The sequence below is a fragment of the Lagopus leucura genome, unplaced genomic scaffold (assembly GCF_019238085.1).
Source record: "Lagopus leucura isolate 7727_CA_CO unplaced genomic scaffold, USGS_WTPT01 Super-Scaffold_73, whole genome shotgun sequence".
In the NCBI taxonomy this organism is placed as follows: Eukaryota; Metazoa; Chordata; class Aves; order Galliformes; family Phasianidae; genus Lagopus; species Lagopus leucura.
In genome coordinates, this window is record NW_024962252.1 from 21,205,005 (window position 1) to 21,231,807 (window position 26,803).

General features: G+C 36.3%; 1 protein-coding gene across 1 annotated transcript in view; it reads right to left on the reverse strand.

Moving 5' to 3' along the window:
• Positions 1–26,803, reverse strand: part of LMBRD1 (LMBR1 domain containing 1) — a 66,945-nt gene that overhangs the window by 4,524 nt on the left and 35,618 nt on the right. Inside the window, exons 8-14 of the mRNA XM_042893330.1 lie at positions 24,702–24,827; positions 23,193–23,345; positions 14,011–14,075; positions 13,182–13,284; positions 11,967–12,071; positions 10,594–10,743; positions 9,608–9,686 (exon numbers count right to left, since the gene is read on the reverse strand). Coding sequence (XP_042749264.1) covers positions 9,608–9,686; positions 10,594–10,743; positions 11,967–12,071; positions 13,182–13,284; positions 14,011–14,075; positions 23,193–23,345; positions 24,702–24,827 — 781 coding nt within the window. The remainder of the gene's footprint in view (positions 1–9,607; positions 9,687–10,593; positions 10,744–11,966; positions 12,072–13,181; positions 13,285–14,010; positions 14,076–23,192; positions 23,346–24,701; positions 24,828–26,803) is intronic.

Genomic DNA, 26,803 nt, shown 5'->3' on the forward strand with positions numbered 1-26,803 from the left:
ACCTCTGCCATGTAGCAAGGGATTAAAAATAAAAGGAAAGACTCTTAAAAAGACCTGCACAACAAAATGACAATGGATGACAGACAAGCTGCAGCAAGAAATATTCCTGTCAGATAACAAGTAAAACTTCATTTCAGCAGGCGAAGTTTTCAACTTCACACAGGTTTCCGAATTCATCTGTGGAGACACTTATAGCAAGTGGATGGACTTGAGCAACCTGCTCTGCCCAATCCTGCTGGAGGGTTGGAGCAGATCTCTGTCTTGCATGCTCAAAATTAGTTATAATCCACATTACATCAAGGTATGTACAAGGACACCACAAACATCTAACACTTTACATGACATTTTGGATGGAAAACTGATTGAGACTGATAATGTCATCTACACACAGTCAAGTCCTGATTTCAAGCAGACCTAATTTTGGTAAAAACACACTCTTAGAAGAGAACCTGGTGTATGTTAGAATGCACTGCATATTAAAGAAATCATACATGCATCTAAGGCATGGCCTCAGGTACTCAAAAAACATCTCAGAGGGTCCTGTAGCCACACAAAAGCTCTGCAGCAGAACGCAGATGCCGCAAACAGTACAACTTGCAACTTGAGTTTCAAGAATGGGTTTGATGCATTTGTAGACATTAATCATCTACCAAGATCCAAAAGGGTTGAGATTTCAACAAAGAAATGGTAATTAAGGGGAAAACATACATTTCATCCTTACCAACATTACTTCCTGGCCTATGCCACTGCTCCTAATTTAAGTAATTTAAAACTTGGATAAGTAAGATGGAATGATGGTTAGTACACATCCATGGTGCAGTACTTCAACTGTGAAATCTCAAACATTCTTCTTAGCCTTCCACTCATTTCCAGATATTACTTCCCATGGTGCTTTGTGTGAAACACATTCCTGAATACTTCACTTAGCTTATATGACTCAAGACGTGTTATTTTATGTTGCTGAATGAACAACATTCCTACAGGCCAAGTCAGTTTTTCATTAAACAGCATTTGTAGCACTAGCACTTAATCTTACTATGGTTTTCCTGAAACAAAGAGCTAAATTGTATTTTGACGAATAGGGTAAATAACTGCAGCAGGAATGGTTGGTCTGGATGCAGTAATTCATGAAATACTTGCTTGATAGAACTTCTGGAAATCTGAGTGTTACCTGGAACATACAAGTTGTATCAATATAAACATTCTTCTGATAAAAATGAGAAAAACACTACAATTCCTATGAACTGAGTAGGAGAGGGCAGAGATCTCAGTTTTAAAAGTGGTCTCACAGAAACATTTTTTTTTACTTAGAATGTACAGCAGCAGAAAATGAAGCAGCCTGTGGATTGATTTGAAAAAGCTATAATAGCAAAAGTTTTTTTCTTGGAATCACTCAACTATCCATTTAGCGCATTGCTTAAAGGATGTCACTAAGGTAGACTAAGGGCTTTGAAAAAACTTTTTGTTAAATATATGGCAATATCTCAGCAATATAATAATGTGCTGCAAACTCCAAAATAAAAAAAAACTTATTAATTGGATATCTCATCTTAGACAAGTTATATGGCTTAATTCAGACCATGAGAAAAACTACAGAAACACTAAAGCAGCATAGGCTAATCTGTGGCTATAGAGCATAATGAAAAGTCCTACTACTATGTTTTGTCTTGCAACTCAGCATTTCACTAGGGAAATAGGAAAATTTAGTCAATTTATAATAACCAAACTGACCAAATATTTTGGTCAGTAAGTACTAAGTACCTTAATCTATACAAAGAAAATGTGTAAGATTATGGTCCACAAAAAACACATTGCAAGTAGGTAAGAAATCAAGGGACATCCAACAGTGTAAGAGAGCCATAGTCATATTTGCATATCTGTCATCCTGTGATATGTCCAATTCATTTCTCTCAAGAGAACAGCAAAACTTTCACTTCTGGTAAGGTTTCATGTTGAGTGATTAGAATCTCTTTTGACCACCAGATGGAAGAAATGCTACAGCCCTGGAAAGTATCCTGAGACACACAACTGTTTCTCACAGTTCAAAAACATTTGTTTACACATAACAGTGGAAACAGGGATCAAGTATTAAAATTTAAATACTCCACTAAAGAAACAGAACGTGGACTTGTTTCAAGTTCCAGCTTTGCTAACAGACCAAAGCATTCAGATAGAGAAGATAAAATAAGCTTCAGGCATCCTCAGATGTAAGCAAGTCTATCACAACTTTCTAATTGTAAGCTTCCTCTTCACCTTGTACCTATGAGCTACCAACTTACCAGACTCACACACTTTTCTGCTTCTGTTAAGGTTATTCCAGGTCTTCAATCTGCCACTGAAGTTTGATGTTTAGAACTATTTTTATATATCACTTTCTCAGGTTTCAAAGGAAAGATTTACAGAGTGGTAATAACAAAGCCACAAGTCACAAATATAATTTTTATCAAAGATGGTTAAACAAGGAAAAAGTGACTTTGTTGCCTGTTACTCAGCAGTTTCTACATGAAAAGTAGCTGCCATATATCTCATCTGAGCTACCACCATCAGTCCCATATTATTCTTTATTGTAGCATATGTACTGTTAGTACTTGCAGCTGTTGAGACTTTTGCAGGCCACAATCCAGTCCCTCTGCTGTTGCTCCTCTGGTTTCATTACAGAAGTCCATCTGCTACAATAACCAGTGGCATCACACACCAATTGTCCCTTTCCCTCAGCTGACTCTTGACAGAAATTGCTTAAACTTGAGTTACTGTTCCTTCAACTTTCACACTGATGCAAATATCAGACCTTCACCACTACCATACTAACTTCATGGTCAACTTTAACAAATTCACACTTCTGATTACTTGTAATAGGGAAAAGAATGTTGGGAAACTGGTTCATTCACATACTGTAAAGACCTGAAAACACTTTCCATCAGACTGCATGTAAGTACTGATAACTTTCCATTTAGAGAGACATGAATCACAAGGCTTCTGACCACTCAAACTGACAGAACTTTAAAGTACAAATACACAACAAAAATGTAAGACATAAATCACCCAGATGTTAAACAAATTGCAACCATCTAGAGACTTAAAATATAGATATAATCTTGCGTTTAGCTGGAGCATTAGTGAAATAGCAGCTAAAAGGGAACCATGGACACCACACAAGTCTAGAAGAACAGGCTTGGTTCTAGTCCAAAAGCTACTCTATTCAACCGGAGCTGATGATTCCAAAGCTAGTTCAAACTCTGTCAAAGAAAAAAATTTAACAAGTTGAGGAGTCAGCAGCTAGGAAAACAGGAATTAGAGAACCTGCAACATGACTCACAGTCAGCAGAAAAAGAAGGAAGATCAACTTCCTAAGTGCTCAGTAGTAAACACTTCCTAAGTGTTCCCCATTGGAAGATATTCAAGTTTTTGCAAACACTCAAAATGAAATTAGCAGTGTTCCAGTAGATACCTAAATTCTGAGAAAGCTTGTTTCAGATGGAATAACATTCCTTCAAAAATACTTATTAGCTCTAAACAAGAAATAGTGAAACAGTATCACTGAAGCATCAAGTAAGCTATTTAGAGCACCTTAACATTTAGAAGGCCATTTCTGCTTTTTCAGAAACTCAAGCTATAGATCAGTTACCTTACATTGGATATCTGCAAATTAAACTCAACTCAACCTGATATAACTCTAGACAGAAACAGAAAATGTAAAAAACACGAATCAGTCTGATACGGGTATTGTTGCAGCCATACAACTTTGATAATTAGACACTATATTTATATTAAACAGTTCAAAAACTTGCAAGTCCCAGCAGTGCTAGCAGGATTTGATAGATTAAAGAGGCTTCCAATTAGATCCTCCAGGATTTTGTTCTAAAAAGCAAAGAAAAAGAGTTGACTAGTAAAGTCACTAGTCAGCTATATTTCTTAACACTGAGAATGTAGTCCTATCAAATCATTTGAGTCACACAGCCATTGCTTAAATTTGACTTTTGAGGAAGAAAAGTCGTAAATATGAGCAAGAAGTTTGGGACAGTTGTAGAAAAAGGGTATTTGATCTTAGAGAATAAAATATGAGCAAACTTAAACTAAATATAGGCAAATTCTCATTACTTTTTTCTGTATACATTGAAGAAGCCTATGAATACTTTTCCTTATCATTTTAGATTTGGAGATCTTAAAGCTGTGTCACTACAATGAAAAACAGCACCCAGCTACACAGCTTCTATTTTAGATTACACAGAATCATAATATATGCAGATCTTGGCACCCTTTAACAGAATAGAGAGAAATGTTTTAAAGAGATTCAAAGAGCTAAAACCATTAATCTCTTTTTTCACTAGCTTTAAAGGATGATTTAACATACATTAAGTGCACGTTAATACATGCATATTTAAGTGCGGAACAGACATGGATCTAGTAAAAAGACAGCATTAACCAATGACTGAAATCCGTAACAATGTTAATTCCAGAGATCACATCCTTCTACAGGGAAGCAGTAAATCATTGCGATCAACCTGCAAAAGTGAAAGGTGCATTCTGTGTTTCAGAGAAACTAGATATAAAATTGTATATGACGTTTATGTTAATCACAAAAAATGTCCTGAGGTATTTGTGCACAGATCATACAAATGTAATTTCCTGTTTTTAAATAACAGACTTAATTTGATCATTTGCAAGAGCTATTTTCTGGAAATCTTCTCTGAACACATTTAAAGTAACTCACAGCTATCAATTCCTACTTTCAAGATCATAAAGATAAGTATTAACTTTGAAGGCAATATCCTAAATATAAGCATAGATGCAAGATTCCAGAAAGCAAGGAATCAAAGAACAGCGTAAACTATCACTTTCACTTTAATCAAAGCACTTCTGATTAACAACCTACTTCCTTTAACAGGATCAACTTCATCTTGCACTAGCTCAGATTCCCTGAAACTACACTACAGCACTTGACCTTCAGCATTAACTTAATTTTTCTCATTTAGTTTACTTTATTTTCATACTTTCTCTACCTTACCTATCCTTTCCATCTACATGGAAAAAGATTTGAAGAAAGCATTTGATATTTTAGCAGACTGATCTTGATCCCTTAATGCCTTCACGTGAAATACTTCTGTCCTTAGGATAACTTCATAGCCAGTTAATACATAGAGGCATCTACAAAAGCAGATCAAATATCAGTGTTGGAATACCTTTATTATTCTCTAGAGAACAAAGGAAGTTATGAATATCATTAAAGAGTTAAATTTAAGTGTCCCAATGCCAAATTTTAAATAAAATCTGGATGTGATTAGAAATTCTGGCACTAATGATGCTCTCAAAACAAGTACCCATCCTTTGACATCTTCTGCCTCTATCATACATACAGCTGACTTTAGCCCAGTCATGACTATCTGATAATTCAGATACTATTTATTGAATTTTAGCTACTCCACTAATTACAGCTGATAAATAGGACTGTCTGGAGTCAAACATGCATCACGGTGCTTACTTAAAATGATTTGTCATGATTATGGAGAAGTTCCATAGTGTAAGATATAAGCAGAGACTGAGGGCAAAGCACCAGGTTAGGTCACTCAGAAAATTAACAGAAGAAAGGATCAAGTTCTTCCTAAAAGCCTCCTCCTGTTCAGGCTTTGTGATTTCTTTTTGCCTTCAAAAATTCAGTTAAATCCACCAACTGGTGTCATCTATAGTCTAGGATTCTTCAGAAGTGTCAATATACACATGAGAAAGCTTCACACAACCTCCACCCCACACATCTCCTGGACTTCTATATTTAAATAATAAACAGAACACACTCCCGTTTGGCATTCCCACCTGGAACTTCCTTATAACTTATGGCCTAAATCTATTTTTTAAATCTATTTATTCAGGCCAGTATAAAATCTGCATTTATGGACTTCCAGATGACAGGACAGCCTGAGAAGAAAACACATACCTAATGAGCACAGTAAGGTCTGCTCAGATTAAGCCTGAGATGTTTTTTTTTGTTTGTTTGTTTGTTTGCCATTTCTCTCCATAAATAACAGTTCAAGTCAGCGCAGGTCTATGGAAAAATCTCAGCAGATAGACTGTGCCCAGCATTTAACAGACCTCAGAAAAGCCTCATTTCTCCAATTAAGTGAAGCAGAAAATCCAAATCAAGATTATTCATAGCATGCTATACACTTAAAGTGAACAATGCTTCCTGTATTATACGAACGCTTTCATGACTTCTGACCTAACAAGAGGCAGACACTGTTTATAACATCACACAATCAAGGATAGGAAGACTGGGATTAAAGCTTTCAGTTCAATCATTATTCATTTACATTATTTACAGTAAGCCCTGTTAACCAGTTGAGTTTAACCTATATCACATTATCAGTTCATTAGTACAGCTGCAAAGTTCTTAATCACATAATTAAGACTTTTTTGACCTTTAAGAACTGTAGACCCAGCACTTTGGCTAGCATTAGTCCTTAAGAACAACAAATGAGATCTTTGCTCAACTGCAAACAAAAATAATGTTTGTTTTGCATATAAGAAATAGGCAATTCACAGTCCCAAAGACCATTTTAAAAGCTTTACAAGAAATTGTGTATTAACCAGAACAAGTCTTTTGCACAAAGTACTGAAGCACAACTAAGAAAAAGTGTTTTTATTGAGTTAGAAGATAGTTCTTTCTATTACTTCTGGTTTGTCTATTTGTCTGAGGTTGTGCTATCATGGTCTATGGCATCCAGTATACAGCAAGTTGCCTCATAAATAATTTAAAGAAATAACAAGGTTTAATGTATGAAATCAAACAGTAATTGAATCTATAAATTAAATATTTAAGTCTAAATACTTTACTTTTCTGTACTAATACTGTATTTCATCCATCGCATTTTTTTGGAAGACAATCATACCTCTCGAAGTGAACGCCAGTATGAAGCAAGCACATATAGAAAACAGTCCCAAATACTTAAGTTTTAACAGTACTTAAGTTTGAGTATTAGCTGCTTAAACAAGATCCAATCTTTTCTACTACCTGAGAAATAGTGTAAATATAGTAGTCATGATGTCTGCAGTATCCAAGCATTCAGTAAAATTGAGCTGAAGCTATAGGTGTATCTATCAATCAGTAAAAGGTTATAGCTTTAAGGAAAAACAGAATGAATTCAGTCAAGAAAAACAATACAATGAGCACTGAGACAACAAATCAATATTTGCACTTAGCTCTAGTTCAGTGGTTTTCAAAAGATAAAGCCCTAGCAGCAAAGCGGTCAATAAAAAAAAAGCGCTTGTCACCACTTCTAAAGTTCATTACATCTGTGCTTACTATGCATCTAGTATTCCTATAAAAAGAACATTAAAAATCCAGTTCCTAACTTTGATACAAATGTCATATAACATTTTCTAGCTATCACATAGATCTGAACCAGTTCTTCTACTAAATTACCTTCAGATATTAAAATAGCAGGTATTTCATAGGCAAGTACTACATTTCACCTTTTTAATGCAGCCCAGTCAACTAGGTGAAATAGTGAATGGCTTTCATTAACAGATTTACTGTTTTTTACTTTTTCATCTATAGTATGACCTTAGCAACCTGACTGCATCTATAGATATAGAATTCTACTATACCCTTTGGATCACATTAGTGTTCACATCTAAAAAAATTAACTCACCCTCTACTTAGATTAGGCTCGCACAGGACAGCATGTCAATCCCTGCACCTCCTCTTTCCAATTAAGAAGGAGAGCATGACTCAAAGATACCCACTGCAATGATGTTAATAAACTAAAGCCATCATTTCATTTACACAGGCCAACTCTTGTGTTCAAGCACATCAGAAAACAAGCTTTACGCATCAGCTATATTGTTTCTATTGCACAAAAAAAGTTAGGAAAAAAATCATAGTAGGTAAAGTACTTATGAATGTCACCAACTACAGGTAGAACTTAGGAAACTTACTTCTCAGCCCAATCTCACTTAAATTTAACAGCAAAGTCTGATTAAGATCAAACCCAAATTTCTCCAGAGAAGTCAAGACTAATGAGCTTATCAATGACAGGGTACATTCTTCTTCCAGCAAGTATTAACCAGAGAAGCTGCTTACAAGAAAGATCTATAAGAACTTCTATGTGATCTCATTTTGAAAGACAACTGATTTCACTCTTCTGAACTCTGCCACAGAAGAGTTAATTTTAGCAGTATTGCAGTTTCAATACAAGTTGAATATTACATCCCTAAAAAAAAATATCAAAGCATCTCAGACTACATTATGGCTAAAAGCAGCTATCAAAAATGTGAATGAACAATTTATTTCAGTGGAGTCTAGAAAAATCCACCACTCATGGTAGATGACAAAAGAAATATGAATAGAAACCAATATATTAAATTTGAGGTGAGTACATACATGGGAAATACACTGCAAAAGATCAAAAACTTGAGAACAGATCATACATCCAGTTAATTTCACTACTACAAACATTTAAAATTAACATCCTTCCCAATAACACAAATGAGAACAGAAGCTGAAGAGTCGCTAAGATGTTCCAGAAGTCGGGGTTCAGTACTTACAGAATGTTGGTAAGGTGAGAATAGAAGACTTAAGAGCACTGTCTATCTTTTGTATCGATTAGACACACCTTTTTTTTTTTTTTTTTTTTAAGTATATTAAAGCATACTCAATTCAACTTACTACACAGAAGCTGAAAGTGACAGAGAAAACAACTGAGAGCTTCAACGAAAAAACATGAACCATACTGAAGGCCATATATCTTTGGCTGAGCTGACTTCTTTTAAATAAGGTCAAAACAATCAAAAATTGATAGGGGCCTAAAACTGCAGCATCAATATTGAAGCACCTGTTTTGATTCAAATGGTTCAAGAATTGGTTATGGGCAAAAGAAAAAAGGAGAAAATGCTGAAAAAAGTCCAGATTATTAGCTTGGCTAGCTAGGTTTCTTAAAGAAATTCCCAGCTCAAGGCCAGTGTCAAGAAAGAGTGGTATCTACAGAAACTGTCTCAAAAACTGATCGCAAAACATAGAAAAGTCAGGAAAAGCTCCCTCATTATTCATCTGCTTGCCAGTCACTATTCACAGCTCCATATTATCTACAGTACAACAGCAGTCAAAAAGGGATGGTTAATAACACTGGATGCAAGAGAAATTAAGAGAATTGCAGGACAATAGTCTAAAATGTCAAGGTCTTCAAGTATTGTTGCTCACAGAACAGCCTGTACTTACACCTTAACTGCAAAATTCTCTTTATTTGCAAATTGGCACTAAGAAGTTCAGATCTTAATTTTCTTGAGTACATTACAAATGTTGACAGAATATTTCACTGAATGTTTGGATAGTAAACATGCACTATGACATTTCAGATGCTAAAATGCTAAGCTATTCACAGCCTTGAGTTTATTAAGATCTTCTACGTACATATTAAAACATAGACTAAAGTTAACTGCAATACACCATTGAACTGCTTCTACTAAACTTCAGTAAGTTGTCAGTAGTATGTTTTCTGGACATAACTGTATGTTAAAATCTCATTAGAACACAAAATCAAAGTAAAAAATTTGAGCTCCCTATTACACCTATGCACACACTTCATATTACTGTATACACAAGAAACAAGTTTCTTACCTTCAGGTGCATCTGCATCACAGTCTTTCACTACAAATGCTGTGACATTCTTTGGCTGGCCATCAATTGTCTTATTACTCTATGTAAATACATAAAGTTAGCCCACATTCCCTCAAATAAGCATTTTTCAGTATAGTACTAGTTTATTTTTTAAAAAAAGAAGCTTTGATGAACTTATGCATTTAGAAGGACTTAGATTTTGAACAGTACATAAAGAAGCTATCATTTAAGACTAGTTTCACATAAAAAAATTCTGCTTTCATTTAGAAGAAATGAACAAGTTATGCCCTTTGAAAGCCTGGGCAAAATACTTTGTATCTAAGAGTAAGTCTTATGCTTTCATGAACAGAATTTGGAATTCATCCTTGGTGATGAAGAAACCATTTAAGTGCTAGGCTTGAATGATGATACTGAATACAGTTACAACCTGGTAGAAGAGTTAGATGATAGCCTCCAATATACTTGATAGTACTTAAATAGCCAAGATAGGAAGAAGATGGTTTTGCAAGAAAATTACTGGAAAGTCAAATATTCCTGTTCCAATTCAAACTGTTTTAGAACTTGAAAAAAAACTGATCCTTACACTTGATTAATCAGTGCATGTTCAGATGCTTTCTGAATATCCTCTACTGTACAAGGCTATATCTTTGTCATCTCAAATATACATGAGAACATTAACTGTGGAAAGCAGCATTACTTTCAATCACTCATGTTATCTCCAAAATCTAGTGGAAGCTTGCAGCTTCTTATCAATAGAAATGAAGCATAATTCAAAGTTTGGCACTGTGTAGAGATTATCAAGGAATTATGTGACATTATACACAGTACAGCCATTTTAGGCTTATGCAGTACCAAGCAGTTTCAGTAATAGCTGAAAAAACCTGACTAGAAAATTCTTTAAGAGCTAAGAATGAGCCCAATTTGAGAAATCTGCATAAGTATGACTAAACTTGTAAATAAAAAACACATGCCACGTGGCATCTTACCTGTACCAGGTATTTTTGGCTTCCATACATTACATATTGAGGAGCAAGACTGTAGATCATGTAACTTGTATGAAGAACTATCAACAGAAGTATCATACAGAGAAATAATAGTGCTTGAGGTCTAGTTTTTCCTCGTCTGATTTTATAAAGCTGCAAGTAGAAAACATACAAGAGCTAATGATTAAAAATCAAGTTGGTTTTAGGTAAAAAAAAATAAATAAATAATCAATTTTCTCCTCAACCTAAATGAGGAATACAATTCTACTGGAAAGCTGCTATAAATTCTCTTCCAGCAACTTAATTCCAGTGAGTTAAAGCAGATTTTCAGGTGTATTTACATGAAGTTCTAAACGTAGCTATTTAATCAAAATAATTGTACCAGTGATCCAGAGCATTTATAGATCAGGAAGCTTCCTAAAACAATTAATAGTGAAATAGTGAGATAACAAATAGTGTTGCTTATCACATTTATTAAGCAGTGCTATGGCTTGCCAAGAAGTACTGCATCCTCTGGCTAAGGTGTAATGTCATCTATCATTGCTTCTCTAATCAGACAAAACCAGAGGAGGGAATCATGAGATTGTATTCTTAAGTACTGAAAACAACTGTGCATGATGGAGCTGCATCTTCTCCACTTTCTTCTCCAGAGAAGAAAATAATCCCTTGCTGCTATCGGTAGATAACCCTACTCCACTGTGATGCCCACAGGCTTAGATGAAGTGTCATAAGAGAAAAGAAACTGGCATCTAGTAAACGATGAAGACCAAAAACAGCAACAAGTCTCAGCACATTGCCAAAACTTACTGTCACCATTTGCAGTTCTGGGATATCACCACAGAAAAGGGTATCAGTGGGTAAAAGCAAAGTAGGAGCAAAAGAGGGGAAGTGATTAGCCAAGGATCACAAGTGTGATTGCTATGCTGTTTCTTTAAATACAGTAATACTACTTGCACATACTTAGATACGGTATATCACTGCACTCAATCTAATTAGAGAAACTGTCTTGCCACATAAAAATCAAGTCGAGCTTGACTCCACTTTTCTGAGTTTAAGAAGCTTATTAATATTTCAGTGCATCAAAATCACATGGCTCCAACTTCAAAGAGTCAGAAGCCAATGATTTCATATACCAAAGGAGTCAACTGTCTATTACTTATCACAATAGAACAGTCTTGTCTGACAGCTTGCAAAACAGAGTAGCTTTCCAAAACAGTAGAAGTTGCACAGTATGCTATTAGCACACATTACAGATACAAATAACATTTGTGGCATCTCTGTATTTCAGAAGCAGTACATAACTACTCATTAAAAATATTCCATGGGACATTTCCCAGACATTAATAGTTTGCTTTATAAAATTAAGTGATATTTACCCTTATCCAGAAGAACCAAATACCCATATTTCGAATCCCTGCCATTGAAGTGAAGATAAAGTACATAACAATAGTTGTAATAAGAATATAATCAAGTGGGAAAACCTAAAAAACAAAAAACACACAAGAACTTGAAATGACAAAACGATCTTTAAGTAGAAGATATGCTCTTCCCCCACTTAGAAACTACTTAGCTTTATCTAAAACATCTGAGGTAGTAAGTCATTTAAAAGCTTTGTACGTCTCCCCAAATAGAGCTAGTATGGTTTCCTGTTAACAGAGCTTACAGTTTATGAAACTAGCTAAGTGTTTCTCTTAACTTAAAACTTCACTTATTTTCAGGCCACAAAATACCTGCTTTTTAAAAATACTTTCAGAACAGAAAAAGCACAGCAACAAAACTAATCTTAAAACTATATAAGCGTGTGATTATTTCTGAACATACTTGAGTACAGCATTTAACAGTTAAAGATAACGCTACCGCTGAACACTGCTTTTCCCAGCGATAAGCTGTAGTGGTTAATAGTTTTTGAAACTACTGAGTAAGCAATGCTTTGTACCAAACCATTACAGTGTGATTATGGACAGAATTCAGGGGTAACTGAACTACTAACAATTAACGCTTCCCTTTCGTTAGTTTAACCATTACTGTTTCATGTTTGTAAAATTCATGTGGAAATGTTGTCTTCCAAATCTACTTGAGTTCATACATAAGAAAAAACACATTTTATTTTAGAGTAATACAGTATTATAACATGCCTAACTGCACAGAACATAGTATATCTTTACAGGATGTAATAAATACATTGAAAATTGAGGTACATTTCCCTTAAGAGGCATAAGTCATTAAACAAAAAAACTCAAATATAAATAAATAAATATAAACATACATAAATAAAAAGGACATGAAAAAAGTTGCTGTTATTCTCTGTGTAATAACTTGTGTGACAACCATCATCAACACTGCAACTACATCTTTCCGATCAAAGTTCGCCTCCAGCACTACCTTTCTCTTGATGACTTTCATCAACCCAAGATCTTCATATTCTACATCCATTAGCTAGAACAAATCATCAGTAAAAAAGCTGCCTTGATTTTATAGAACACATCTAGACAATTTTCTTTAAGTTACTTAGAAGTACAGTATGTCCTTTAGCAGCTTCAATAATCAGAGGAACTTCCTTATATCTGTACATCACCAATTAATTTACTTACTGTTTGAAGAACAGGTAGCAGCATATTCAATGGATTGGTTAAATTGGTTCCTAAAATTATAAATCCAGAGTCAAAGCCAGCTGAATGTAGAGCTTTGTCTAAACTGTAGAAATTAAGAAAAACTGGGTAAGCTCTATGGTTATTCAGGAGTTGTTAAATTTAAAACAGCAGCTCAAAAAAAAGCTGAACTAAGCCTAGAGATTAAGAGTTGTTTCATACGTATATAGACCCATTGTTCTATAAAACTCACTGCACTCATTCTAAGAAATCTATATTGATTTCTTTATTTCCTCAATGTTTTGGTTCTTCCTTAGTTCAGGCCATATAACTTATTTGCCCAGTCTGAAAAATTAAAGAAACTTAACCAGAAGTTTCAAGTGTTGGTAACGATCTTCATTAAAATCTCTACTTTGTAGCTGTCCATGTTACTTTCAATTATATGAAACAATTATAATGTACGTGATTACACATTACATATCATTTACCACAAGGAAAAACACCTGTTAACCAGCCCAGCAAGTACCTACACACTTAAGTTCATTCAAGCACTCAATAGATCCATAGTCTTAATAAAGTTTGCTTAAAGTTCATGATTTCTCTACCACATCAGAACTGTTTTCAGCAGCATGCAGTTAAACTGAGACATGCCCTTGATTGTTTTAGCACATTTTGATTTCAATATGCATTACAATGAAAAATGCAGCACTGGTTATAAAAATATATCATAGGAAAGAAACTGCTCCTGAAGCAAATCACCCCAAACTGAGTTAGATGTTAGAAGAGAAAGTGCATAGATCAAGTAGTTAAAAAAGTGTTGAAATTTACTTACTTTGACAAGAAGAGAGAGACAGTGAAGAGCAGTGCTACAATGATGAAGAATACTCCCCATACAATCTGGAAGCAAAAACGTTTTACAATGAAACTGAAAATGCCTGCAGTTGATAAAATAACAAAACTTGTCTGAGTTCCAATAAAGGACTAGCAATCTTGGAGCTCAGACCACAAGCAGTTAAAAATAGTTTTGGTAAAGATTTGACAGAAGCACTAGAAACGCTTACTCAGGTAAAAAGATTTATGTCCAGCATTCAAAAATATGAGCACCCAAGACGAGAACCACTTCTGTCCAGCAGATACATTGAGCTCAGAGTCAAGTGTTGAAGTACATCCTGGGTTGTAAGATCAAGTTCAAACATCCCCTGCCATGAGCAGGGACACCTTCAGGTTGCCTGGAGTCCCATTGAACATGACCTTGAACATTTCAAGGGGGCATCAACAATTTCTCTGAACAACTCATCACGCTCTGAGTAAAGAATATATTCTTTAGATCTAATCGAAATCTACCCTTTTCAGGCTAAATCTCTTAGCACTACATCCTTTCAATAAGTCTAGAAATGTCAAAAAAGTGCCATTAAGAACACAGATGTTACATTAAATGAACATAACATTCACCAGAATGTATTATCAATATTTGTTATATAGAATGGAAAACCTTCACAATATGAAGGCATTTGGGCATTAAGTATATTTCCACTGCTGCACTACCACATCCAGTAGTGTGCTCCATTTAAACAAGGTACAATTATTTCTCAGTTGAGAGCTCTCTTCCATAGAGCTATTTGGAGGAATGCTGACAAAAATCAGTTCGATGAACTGATGTAAAATTCAAGTAAGCAGGCCTATGTGCTAAAATTGCATCTTGCTTCTGCCTGCATGTCCTCAGTCACCGCTATTATTATTTCAAAGTAGCTTTCAAACCTCAAGTTACAGAAAGCAGCTTTCAGAGTATTTTAACTCATAGGTTTGAGTTACCCAGGAATTTACCTTTGAAATGATCTTTAGACTTGAACAGACAAGAAAACAACTACTGCAGTAGTAGAAGAGTTGAGTTTCAAGAAAATATAAATGCAACTTGAATACTGCCATACTTAGATATGCTTTCATCTAAGGACAAATGATAAAGTTGACATTAACACATCAAAATAACCAGATAACCTCTCCTCTAGAGAGTTCTAGAAGCAAAGTTCTATATTCCTTCAGCTGCCCAAGGGAAGTCATTTAACCTGTTCAACAGTTTTAAACAGACAAAAGCCAACCACTGCTCTTATTTTGCTAACAAATCAGAAGAATAGTTATGTACAAATAACTGCTACAGACCACTGTAATTATCAGCTATTGCTAATATTTCTGAAGTGTTGGAAAGCTTTTTTAGTAAGCTTTTGCTTGGAAACCTGGATCACCAATATAAAACTGCCTGATGTACAAACTAAGAACGGAATGTTTTAAGATCGTATCTCTCCACAGTAAACTCTCACTAGGAATTAGCTGTTCAAGAAACAGAAGCACAAAAAAAAACATTAAGCTTGCATTACTTTATGACTTCCTATTAACTACAGGCAGTAGATATATCCATACTTCCTCTGGCATATGTCTTTTGAAACAAGGCATTACACTTAAGTGAATAAACAATTGATAAAGCACTTCTTCTCATGTTTTAACCTCAACTCCAGTTGCATTAACATAAGCCTTTTCTATCAAACTTAAAGGCCTACAATTCTCCCTTAGTTCATTTGATGCTTCTACAGGGCTATTAAGACTTCTAAATCACAATTAACATCAACTTACATTCATGTAATTTCATAGCAGCCATTGACTCAGATCTTCTATGTAAGAAACCTCATGTTATCTACATTCTTCCCATACCTTATAACTTGCCCTATAGACTAACCAAGGCTTCACTTCTATTAATCAGCACATAGCTAATTAATAAACACTAACACTGAGACTCACAGGCAAGCTTGCAACTTACACAGTTTGTCTGAATCTCTATCAGCTGAAGAGCAATCTGATGAAGTTAAATTAAGAGCAGGTTAGTATAGCTGTACTGCTGTCTACTAGTTTAAGCCAACTGGATTCTCTTAAAATATTTTAGATACAGCCATGAAAATTTACCAAGGGTTCTAAATTCTGCTCTGTCACAGCACAAATGAGAAGGAATTCAAACCCCTGAGAACACATTCTATTTTAAAACAAAGGACAGCACTTGATTAAACAGAACCTCTTGTTCTTTTAACAGGCCTATTTATTAAACTGGTACTAAAAAGCTTTGACTACTAGATCAGGCAAAAAACAACTTGGGTTTCAGCCAAACAGCATACAGAGGAACTGAAGAAGGTTATCATCCAAAGAAAAAAGCAATCTTTAATTCATATTAAAAGAATTCAAAGCTTTCAACACAAGATTAAGTTCACTTCTACACCACAGTATTTTTGTAAGCAAGGTCTCAATGCTATCACAACTCAAGCTCTATTATTATTTTCACTTTAATCAGGCCTGCTCCATTGTCAGATCAGTTTCTAAAACAATCAAGTGCAAAACACTAACCTAACTCCTACTTGTACTCAAAATACATTTGCTACTGAGTAGGTTGCAGATCTGCTGCCTTGAACTCATGCCACTTCTCTCATCAACTGTAAGCATTTGCATGGATCTTCTAATCCTAGAGTATGTATCAAGGAACTGCCAAAAAGAGAACCACGTTTTCATGCAAGACTGTAGACATTACAAAGTCATTAGTGTATAGCATGTGCTGCTTCTTGCACCCCCCCACAACATCATCCTTGTTAGAGTTATACAGAGAACTCTTTACATCCTATCCCTGCTCCCAGAAGTCTGGGAAGCTAAACTGTTTGATCTCTGAAAAACTTGGATGTTACTGAGACGATCATGGAATTTAGGACAATTTCATTCTGAGTAGACATGGGAACAGGTGTGTGTCCCTAACAAAAAGCTAGAACACTTGCCCTTGCCTGCCCAGTTATTTCCTACAGTGGCACTCATATCAATGGAAAAAAAAAAAAAGTGAATCAGCTTATGGTAATTGTTCCATGACTTTAAACCAATATCAAAGAAACAAACATTTAAAATGTCATGGCTTTGTGATGCAACATACAAATGGGCTAGAGACTGAGGGGTGGACTTAATGATGGATGCCATTGCACAGGTTATTCATGATTGTGACACATGCACCACAATTAAACAAGCCAAGTGGATGAAACCTCTCTGGGAGGAAGGGCGATGGCAAAAATATAAATATGGGGAGGCATGGCAGGTTGATTATATCACCTTGCCATGATCTTGCAATGGTAAGTGTTACATGCTCGCTATGGTAGAGACAACCACTGGGTGGCTTGAAACATTTGCAGTACCCCATGCTACCACCCAAAACACCATATTAGGTCTCGAGAAACAAGTCCTGTGGTGACATGGCACTCCAGAAAGAATTGAGTTAGATAATGGGACTTATTTCAAAAATTCTCTTGTAAATACTTGGGCCAAAGATCATGGCATCGAGTGGATTTATCATATCCCCTATCATGCACCAGCTTCTGGTAAAATTGAACACTACAATGGGTTGTTAAAAACCATGTTGAAAGCAATGGGTGGCGGAACATTTAAGCACTGGGAGGAGCATTTGGCAGAAGCCACCTGGTTGGTCAATACTAGAGGACTGATCAATTGTGATGGTCCTGCTGGCTCCCTACATACTGTCAAGGGAGATAAGGTGCCTGTAGTACATGTAAAGAACATGCTAGGAAAAGCAGTTTGGGTCTTTACAGCTTCCAGGAAGGGTAAACCTCTTCGCAGCACTGTTTTCGCCCAGGGACTTGGGTCTACATGGTGGGTGATGCAGAGAAAAAGGGATATCCAATGTGTACCACAAGGGAATTTGATGTTGGGGGAGTGCAGTCAGTAATTCCATATATAGGTTTGCACGTGCTTGTGTTTAATGTTTGGTAATTATTGTTTGTATATGTTAAGCATGATGCAGTGATGTAGAATAAGGGGTGGAATGTCATGGTTTTGTGATTTTTGGTATTCCACATCATAACATCATGTGGGGCACTGGGAGTTTAACTGGCAATGCTCAAGTCCTGGGTACCTGCCCAGAAGAGAAGGAGAACTACATTCCACAGAGGACTTCGTGGTCACGGAAAGGAGATAGAACTCCTGGCAAGGTCACCTGATGGGCACTTTTTCATCTTCTTCACCGGCTCTCGCCAGTCTCCCTGCTGCTCAACTGGACTGCGCATCTCACCTCAGCGTTGTGGTGAGGCCTATCCACCTTTCAGACATTCTCTCTCTCATTATATTTGATTTATTGGCTTCAATTCTAATTATATTATTATAGTGTGCTATCTTGCATTTCGATAATATATTTAGTAAATTAGTTTGTTTCTCCTCAGATCATTGCCACTGTTTGTAATTATTTTGGGGGTCCCCCGTTTCCTTTTTCCAGAGGCACAAATTTTGCAAAATCCCTCCACCCTGCTAGCCACAGAACTGGGCCGAACCTGCCCGTAAACTGTTGACATAGAGGAGCAATCAATCTCTCAGGGCTGGTGTCTATTAACATAGTTAAAAAAGCAGTGGCACAAATGTAACATGATTATGTTACATTTGTGTTACATGTTATCTCAGCAAGTAGCTGAGAGTGCAGTGGCTGGAGGGTTGGCTTCTAATAAGCGGCCAGTTCCAGCCAGCTCCAAACAGCCTCACTTCAGAGCACAGCTAAACCCAGCAGCCAGTGATGGCAACTCTGGGAAACCATTTCAGAAACAGTAAAATTCGGGAGCTGTTGGAGAAGGTTCAGAGGAGAGCCACAAAGATGATCAGAGGGCTGCAGTACCTCCCCTATGAAGACAGGAGGAGGGAGCTGGGTTTGCTCAGCCTGGGGAAAAGGCAGCTATAGGGTGACCACATTGCAGCCTTTTCTACCTAAAGGGAGCCTACAAACAGAAGGGGAATCAACTCTTTTTGAAAAGGTAGATAACAGCACGACAAGGAGAAATGGTTTTAAGTTGAGGGAGGAAAGATTTAGATTGGATGTCAGGGAAAAGCTCTTTACTATGAGTGGTGAGGTGCTGGAACAGGCTGCCCAGAGAGGTTGTGCATGCCACATCCTTGGAGGTCCTCAAGGCCAGGTTGGATGGGGTCCTGGGCAGCCTAGTCTAGTATTAAATGAGGAGGTTGGTGGCCCTGCTTGTGGGAGAGGCATTGTAGCTTCATGATCCTTACTGTCCCTTCCAACTCAGACTATTCTGTGATTGTGAGAAGATGTCAGAATAGAAAGAAATGAGAAGTGAGCAACAGCATTACAAGCACCAATGCCAGAAAGAAAAATGAGGAGGTACTCCAGGCACCAGAGTAGAAGTTTTCCTGCTATCTACAGAAAAGACCAGTAGAACAGCTATTCACATTCAGAGAAGGCACCTATCTCCTTCAGGATATGAGCCTACAGGGATCTCACATGCTAGAGCAGATTCTTCTGACAAGAAAGGTTAGGTTTGTAGAAAAACTAGACTAGCTTGACATTAAATGATAACTCCATGCCACTCACTACTCACATCCTCAGGATCTTCCAGTATCTTCATTCTGTCTGAATTGAAAGCCTACACCTTCACGTGAGTCATTTCTAACTCAGTATATTCTGTTCTGAGTTTGATACACCTTTATATAGCTTTGAGTAAAACAAATCTGATTTGCAAAATTTTCTTTAATCCATGTAAAGAAAATGTATTCCCCAGGAGAATATGAAGCTTTTTCTTGAACAACTCACAATAGATACTCAAACGTAACAAAAATAATTAAGAGTTAGAAGGACAATACACAAAGAGTGAGAAGTCTGAGCGAAGACATTGAGTTAGTGCTGTAAAACAAACCCAAGTGTTATTTCTGAACACAGAGGCCTTTGAAATTGATAGAATACAACTCCCATAAATCTCACCCTCCCAAACAAAGCAGAAATAGCACTTTCCCATGTCTAGTATTTGACATGAGGAGTTTAATCTGAAGTTTGAGAGACTTTAAAGAACTCCTACACTGATCAGGACTATTACATATGGCTATAAAAATATTTCCTGCTCTTCATAAAGGCCACTAATTTGAACCATTCAAAAGTTATATGGAGACGACTCAGTTACTATAGAAGTAACAGTAAAACAGTTTTGCAAGAGTTGAGACAATAATAGAATGATGGACATTACAACCCTCATAGGACAGCTTTAGGAAAAGTCACAGTAAACAAGTTTTGTAATATGCTTTAAAGCACCCTACTTCAAATTAAAATTTGCCAGGAAGAATTACTGATCTGCAGCTCTGCTGTTTTAGTCTGGGATTCTTAAATCAGCAGCTCACTGAGGATAATAAGAGGATAAAACCACAGAAACAATAAAAAACACTGGAAAACCATCCTGATCATAAGCAATAATCTGTGTAGCTAGTGATATTGTAAACTATCCTATGAGAATACAATCAATTACTGAAGTACAACAGACACTACGTGTGGCCATCACATTTCTCAAATGTAAGGTTAATGTAGAAAGCTGAAGGAGCTACAAGCTACTTTCAATCAAAGGAAACATCAAAACCATTGAAGTGAAGAGCTACAGACACCTGTTTCAAATGAAAGGGTTTGGTGTAGTTTTTAAGTTATCCACTACGAGTTTCAAACTGAAATCTTTTGGACTTCAATTTCATCTACTCAGCATTAATAGCAGCAATGGCAGAGCTAAATGCTTACAGCCATCTTCAGTTCTATAAAGTACAGGCCAACGTAATGCTAAAATTATACCCTACAGTTGTTAAGAAACACTGTGGCAATCCTGTCCCACAGAAGTATTTTTCCTTCTAAAATAGGTGTATATATATATATCAACTAAGATCAAAAGACTAAGATCAAAGACTTACCACAGTGACAGTCTTTTACACTGACTGAGTATCAAGAAAAGTTCTACGTATCTAGTTTACTATTGATCAAGCAATTACTTCACAGGATGCTTAATCAAAATGCATATATTCTTGTCAACATCTCTCTTCTGCTGGCTACAAGCAACTTTGATTAATATAAGCTACCTGACTTATCAAGAAGGAAGGATTCTTCTTCATATTTTCATACGCTTGAGAAAAAAAGTAACATCCAAATTTGCTATAGCAACGTAGTACATTTCACATTCCCTTATCATATCTTGTTTTTAATGTTACACCACTCTAACATTAACTGCTCATGTACAGCACAGACTACAATGCAAGCTATAAGAAGTATCAGTCCTTTGATTTGTTTTCCAACATGGCTACAAGTAACCATTTCTGACACTGTATGGGTTTTCTGGTCACAGAATTACCACCTCTGTAATCCAGTCATCCTTTGCCAGAAGACAGGTAAATATATCTACAAGATATGTTTTCAACAACCTGTTAGTCATACAATTACCCTTAACAAGACTGTAAACAGGCTTTAGCTGCAGGGATCTATTCAAAGTGTTATTCTACTACTCTACACAAGATGTCCATCTTGTTTCTGTAAAAACCATTAAAAGCAAACTGACCTAGAGGATTGTTGACACTTGCTATTCTGAATAGGTCCTATATGCACACATTACATATACCATTTATCCACATACATAGGCTACAGAAAGCCTGCGACAGATAGTAGACTGGTATACTGGATGCAGGTGGCAAGGCTTCACTAGCAGATGACTACAGAAGTGTATTTTGTAAGAATAAGCTAGAAACTGCATATCATGGATACAGCTTGTTCCAACAGATCCACAGCAGGACACTCATCCTGTTGCAGACACAGTGGGGAAAAAAGCTCAGTCAGTGCCTGGCAGCTGTGAGAAACTACCATATGAAAAACAAAAGTTGGTGACCACAATACTCAAATCAGCAGCTATCCAGTTTTTGTGTGTTTTTTTTTTTTTTTTTAAGAGCTGCAGAACAGGAAGCAGAATTGAAATAAAGAAACAAACTCATGCTACTGGAATTCTCTTAAGTGAGAAGGCAGGAGGAATAAACAGCAGCTATATTCCACCTTTAACACCATATAATATTTTCAACAAACCACTTTCTTTGCAGGATAACAAAAGGTGATTAAAATAAAGCATATGCAAGTCTGATCTAGAAGCAGTCCAAGTATTAATGTTTTCTGTTTTGTCAATAATGGAAACAGCTGAACAAGCTGACAACAAATAGCAAAGCCCCTATTAGCTCCAAACAAACTAACTAGCTTAGCCAAACATTAGATCTTACATTTTAGTGATTAAGCGACTTGCCTTCTTACAGTTTTACATTCTGCAATATTAAAAATATCACTTAGGGTTACACAAAACTACAGCAACTCTACATGCCTATATTTCTTATGCTTGTATTTAAAGGCTGCAAAAAAAAAAAAAAAAAACAGGAATACTGCCTGTAAAATTAGATACCTAAGTTTTTATTTAGATGTACATTATTATAAGGCTACATAAATATAGATTTTTCTACATCTACTTTCTGTAGCATCTGATGGGGGTATTATATTAATAATAAGCAGTTGATATTCAACATGGTAATTGATGAACTTCATTTGAGGGCTGCTCCAAAAATAATGTTTCCTATTTTATTACACTGGCCCACAGTGCCAGAGGTGGGTGTTGGTGGTATAACAATGGAGATTAAACATTCCCACAATATTCCATTATATTTTGTGGCTGTGTGACAAATGGCAGCAGAGCAGCAGTCTGACAAAACATCTGACATGGACATGTGTATGAAGCAAAGGTGTGTGACTGAATTCCTCCATGCGGAAAAATTGCAACCACTGGCATTCAGTGACACCTACTGAACATACAGGAAGATCAAACAGCAGATGTGAGCACAGAGAGGCAGTGGGTGGTGCATATCAGGAGTGGCAACAGTAGATTACCTCTGCTGGTGCACTGGCACAGTTTGTTTTTAAACACAAGCATGGCAAATATGATCTTCTTCATCACTGACAAAAATGCATAGCTTATGGTGGCAGCTATCTTGAAAAATAGTGTTTTGTAGTTGAGAAATTGCTCTATCAAATGGTGTTCTTTCTAGTAGTTGTAATTTCCACAAAAATAAGAGGCATTTATTTCAGAGTAATCAAAAGAACGAAGCTGAAAGCTATCACATGCAACCTAATGCACAAAAAGCATAACAACTTTTTACCTTCAGAGGTCGGATGGCTTCACAGAACTTCAACCACCAACTTTTCTCAATGGTTTCTAGATGCCTCTCTCTCCTTCGAAGTGTCCTTAGTCTCTCCTCTAGTTGTTGAACAGCTCGTCTATCCCTTGATGATAGAGGTCGACCATCTCTGCACTGATTATCAGAAAAGTAGTGCAAAAGATCAGGGAACACTGAATCAATGGAACAAACAGACTTGATACCCTGCTTATTGAATTACAACAAATCACTTTAGACATAAAATTCACACCATGAAGTTCGGAACTAATCAGAGGCACAATTTTGACCATCACTCAAATAATGGAAAATTAGTTCTTACTGATAACTAGATGAAAATACAGAAATAATTAGAACAAAGACACCCTGCTTTTTGATCCTAATTATCTGATGAAATCTAGTTAACAAAAGGTACCAGCAAACTTCTGTAATCCAATAGTCTGCAACAAGAAATAGTTGACTTTCCAGGGGTTTATTATTCTCATTATTCCAGTAAAGAGAAGTGCCTTTGCCCCAGCCATTGCCCACAGCTTTCCAAGTTATACCATAGAAAACTACTCTTTAGATTTCATTACACAATACTCATACAGCATTTAAGGGATCTGCACTACATAGAGGTAGCCAAGTGCTAATGTCAGAACCATTTCAACACTGCTAGGAATCCAGTATTTCAATTCACATAACAGCTCTACCAGAATAGAGACTACCAGAATTAAAGTGCTGGGGTGGAAAAGATTAAGTTACAACAAACCATGACTCAGGATTAGGAAGATTACTAATCAAACCATTATCTCAAATGGGTTGAAAAAGGTGAGGGATCTTGTACATACAGGAGAAATATTCTCTGCTCAGCTTGCACTGTACTTTAGAACTTTTGTCTTATATAATGCACAACACCATAGTGAGCTGCAAAGCCATCAGTGGTTTACAAATGGTATTACAACCTGAAGAGGTTTAGGATTCAGAACTGATTTCCATTCATATACATTTCACAAATAAATGTTTTATAACAACAAAGTACATTAACTAGGAAGCAAAAATATTTGGAGCTGTTATTTATTCATAAAGATGATTAATATTTTGATGAATCTAACCTAAACTCATGGCAGTTCTATATGGCAAGTATCCAGCATTGATAACTACACTGAGTAGGTGCTCTAACTGGTAGCAAGCTAAGTGAAGTTAATATTATTAACCCCTACAAAATGTGCCTTCGATATATCTAAACAGGACTGGAGAAGGTTGAGTTTAGCTCCTCAGCATCATTATTAACAAAGTACAAACAACTGCAGCTGGTGGACTAAAAAAATAAATGCTGTCAGTCTCTATTAGACTACTAACCATACTTCTTTCAAAATAACTCCAAAATAGCAAGCTAATCACTTCTTGCTTGCTAGTTTTGTCTGGAACACAAATTTACTTAATATGACCATCAACTAGTAAGCTAACCAAGAAAAAAGATACTTAGGTAACTGAGAACAGTAAAGTCGATACCTTTGACTTAATCCTTAATATCCGTTGCTCCACTTCCTCAATATCTTCAGTGTTCTCCAAACGTTCATAAGCTGCACTGGTAGTTCCCTTAATCAAGTTCAGAGGCAATGCTGACATACCATAAGCCTAAAGTAAAGAAAACAGACACTCATGTTTTCACCTGTTAAGCCTACTGTATGTTGTAGCTGTAAGGTATCACTGGTTTGTTCTCTCCCTTCCATAATCACATCCTAAAGCAATCAATTGTGTTAATATTTTAGCAAAGCATTATAAATATTATGCAGGTTCCAGAAGCCCTCAGAATATTATAAGACTTTCTATAACCATAACCTACTGAAAACTTCTAAACTCCTGGGTTTTGGTCAAAAAACATTAACTATTGAATTCCACAGTCATTACACAATAAGTATCTGCCACTAAACTCAAGTTCAGCTTTGCTCTACGAATAACATTACTCAACAATTCCAAGGGAAGTTTCACCAAATATTAAAAACATTTTCTTATAGACTTGCAAATCAAGTTTAATTTCATTCCCCTTAATCACAAAAGGCAGCTTGCAACTTCAGTTCCTGCATTAAAGCTTCTTAAGTATAGGAGCAATACACACAGACATACACTGGAAGACAACTTCTATCACAGGCTCATAACAGCAGGAAGCAATTTCATGCTTTTTAAAGCATATTGGTTTGAACACAACTACACAAACACACAAGTCAGTCTACACAAGATCAAGATTTCAGATTCTGAAATGAATTTGAAATGAATAGACTAGAGTCAGCTCCATTGGGAAATCTGGGCCAATGCATCTGGACAGTTGTAATCTTCTTAGAGAATTACTTTGCCATCTAGATGAGCAGAAAAGCAGCCTCCCCAGAAACTCTCTCTTAGCTGGGCTTCCATTTTCCAGTTTCTAAAACAGAGACATTAATACTGACTTCATATGACTTTAGAAGTGCCAGATACAGTGGAGTCATCATCCCTCTATTGCTGATACAGCCCAGGACACTGCCTTTCTGCTGCCATACCACCAGCTAACATTCAGCTGGCTATTTATAAGGATTTGCAGGTCCTTTCAGCAAAATCACTCCTCTGTCAGCCAGATCTCACCATGAATAAATGCTGTGCTCGTTAGCCTAGTCTTCCCACCTGCCTGTCTCTACACATTTAAGAGACATGGCAAACCTCTTTTCACTGGTCTGTGGAGACAAGACAAGGGGAAACAGATCCATACCAGCCCAAGCAAACTCCACTCAAGTCTGGCTGCCCAATAATTTAATATATAAGCATACCATCTTAATTCCTAACCAGAATGAAGACTAAGTAAAGACCACTGTGGAATCCAAACCATTCCCAATTGTAGCCAAATAGACTCACTCTACAGAAACACATTTAGAGATTGCTATGACAGTAGGTTTACACAATTTTACAAACTAAGACTAGAAACAAGTTGATTCCATCAGAAAACTTCCATCTGCTCTTCAAAAAAGTGCTACAGAAGACAACATTGGAATATAAATCAGAATTCTAAATTTAAGCCTACATTTCTAAAAAGCCAGCAGCAAATTGAAGGAACTTAATTTGTTTTGTTCCCAATGTGAATTATATACTTGAACATCAAGCTTACTCTAGTTATAGATATTGACAGATGATTATCAAATTCCCTGATCATTGGGGAAAGGTAAGACATACTGGTCCTTCAAGATATCGATATATAGAATGAAGACAGAAGGACAAGTCATCTTCTGTGGTATATCAAGTCTCAGCTGCATCTGGTAATTCTGCTCCAGGGATGCATTTCTCTTTCGGCTGCAGAATAAGCCTGCCCTGAACAAAGTTTTAACACTCACAAGCTGATGTTAATTTACACTCAAATTGATAAAACACGGTTAGTTCTCGCATACTTATACCAATGAAACAACAGTTTCTAGGACTTTTTAGACAACCTGTGCCTAGAAACGTTAGGTCAGTGAGAAGAACTGCCCCCTAAAGAGTGAAGCAGTAAAGATGAGTAAGCAGTCATTCAAATACAACCAGTAATTACAGCATATGGTATTTCCACATTAGTTTTTCAAAGTGAACTGAATCTGTTCTTAGACACTGTT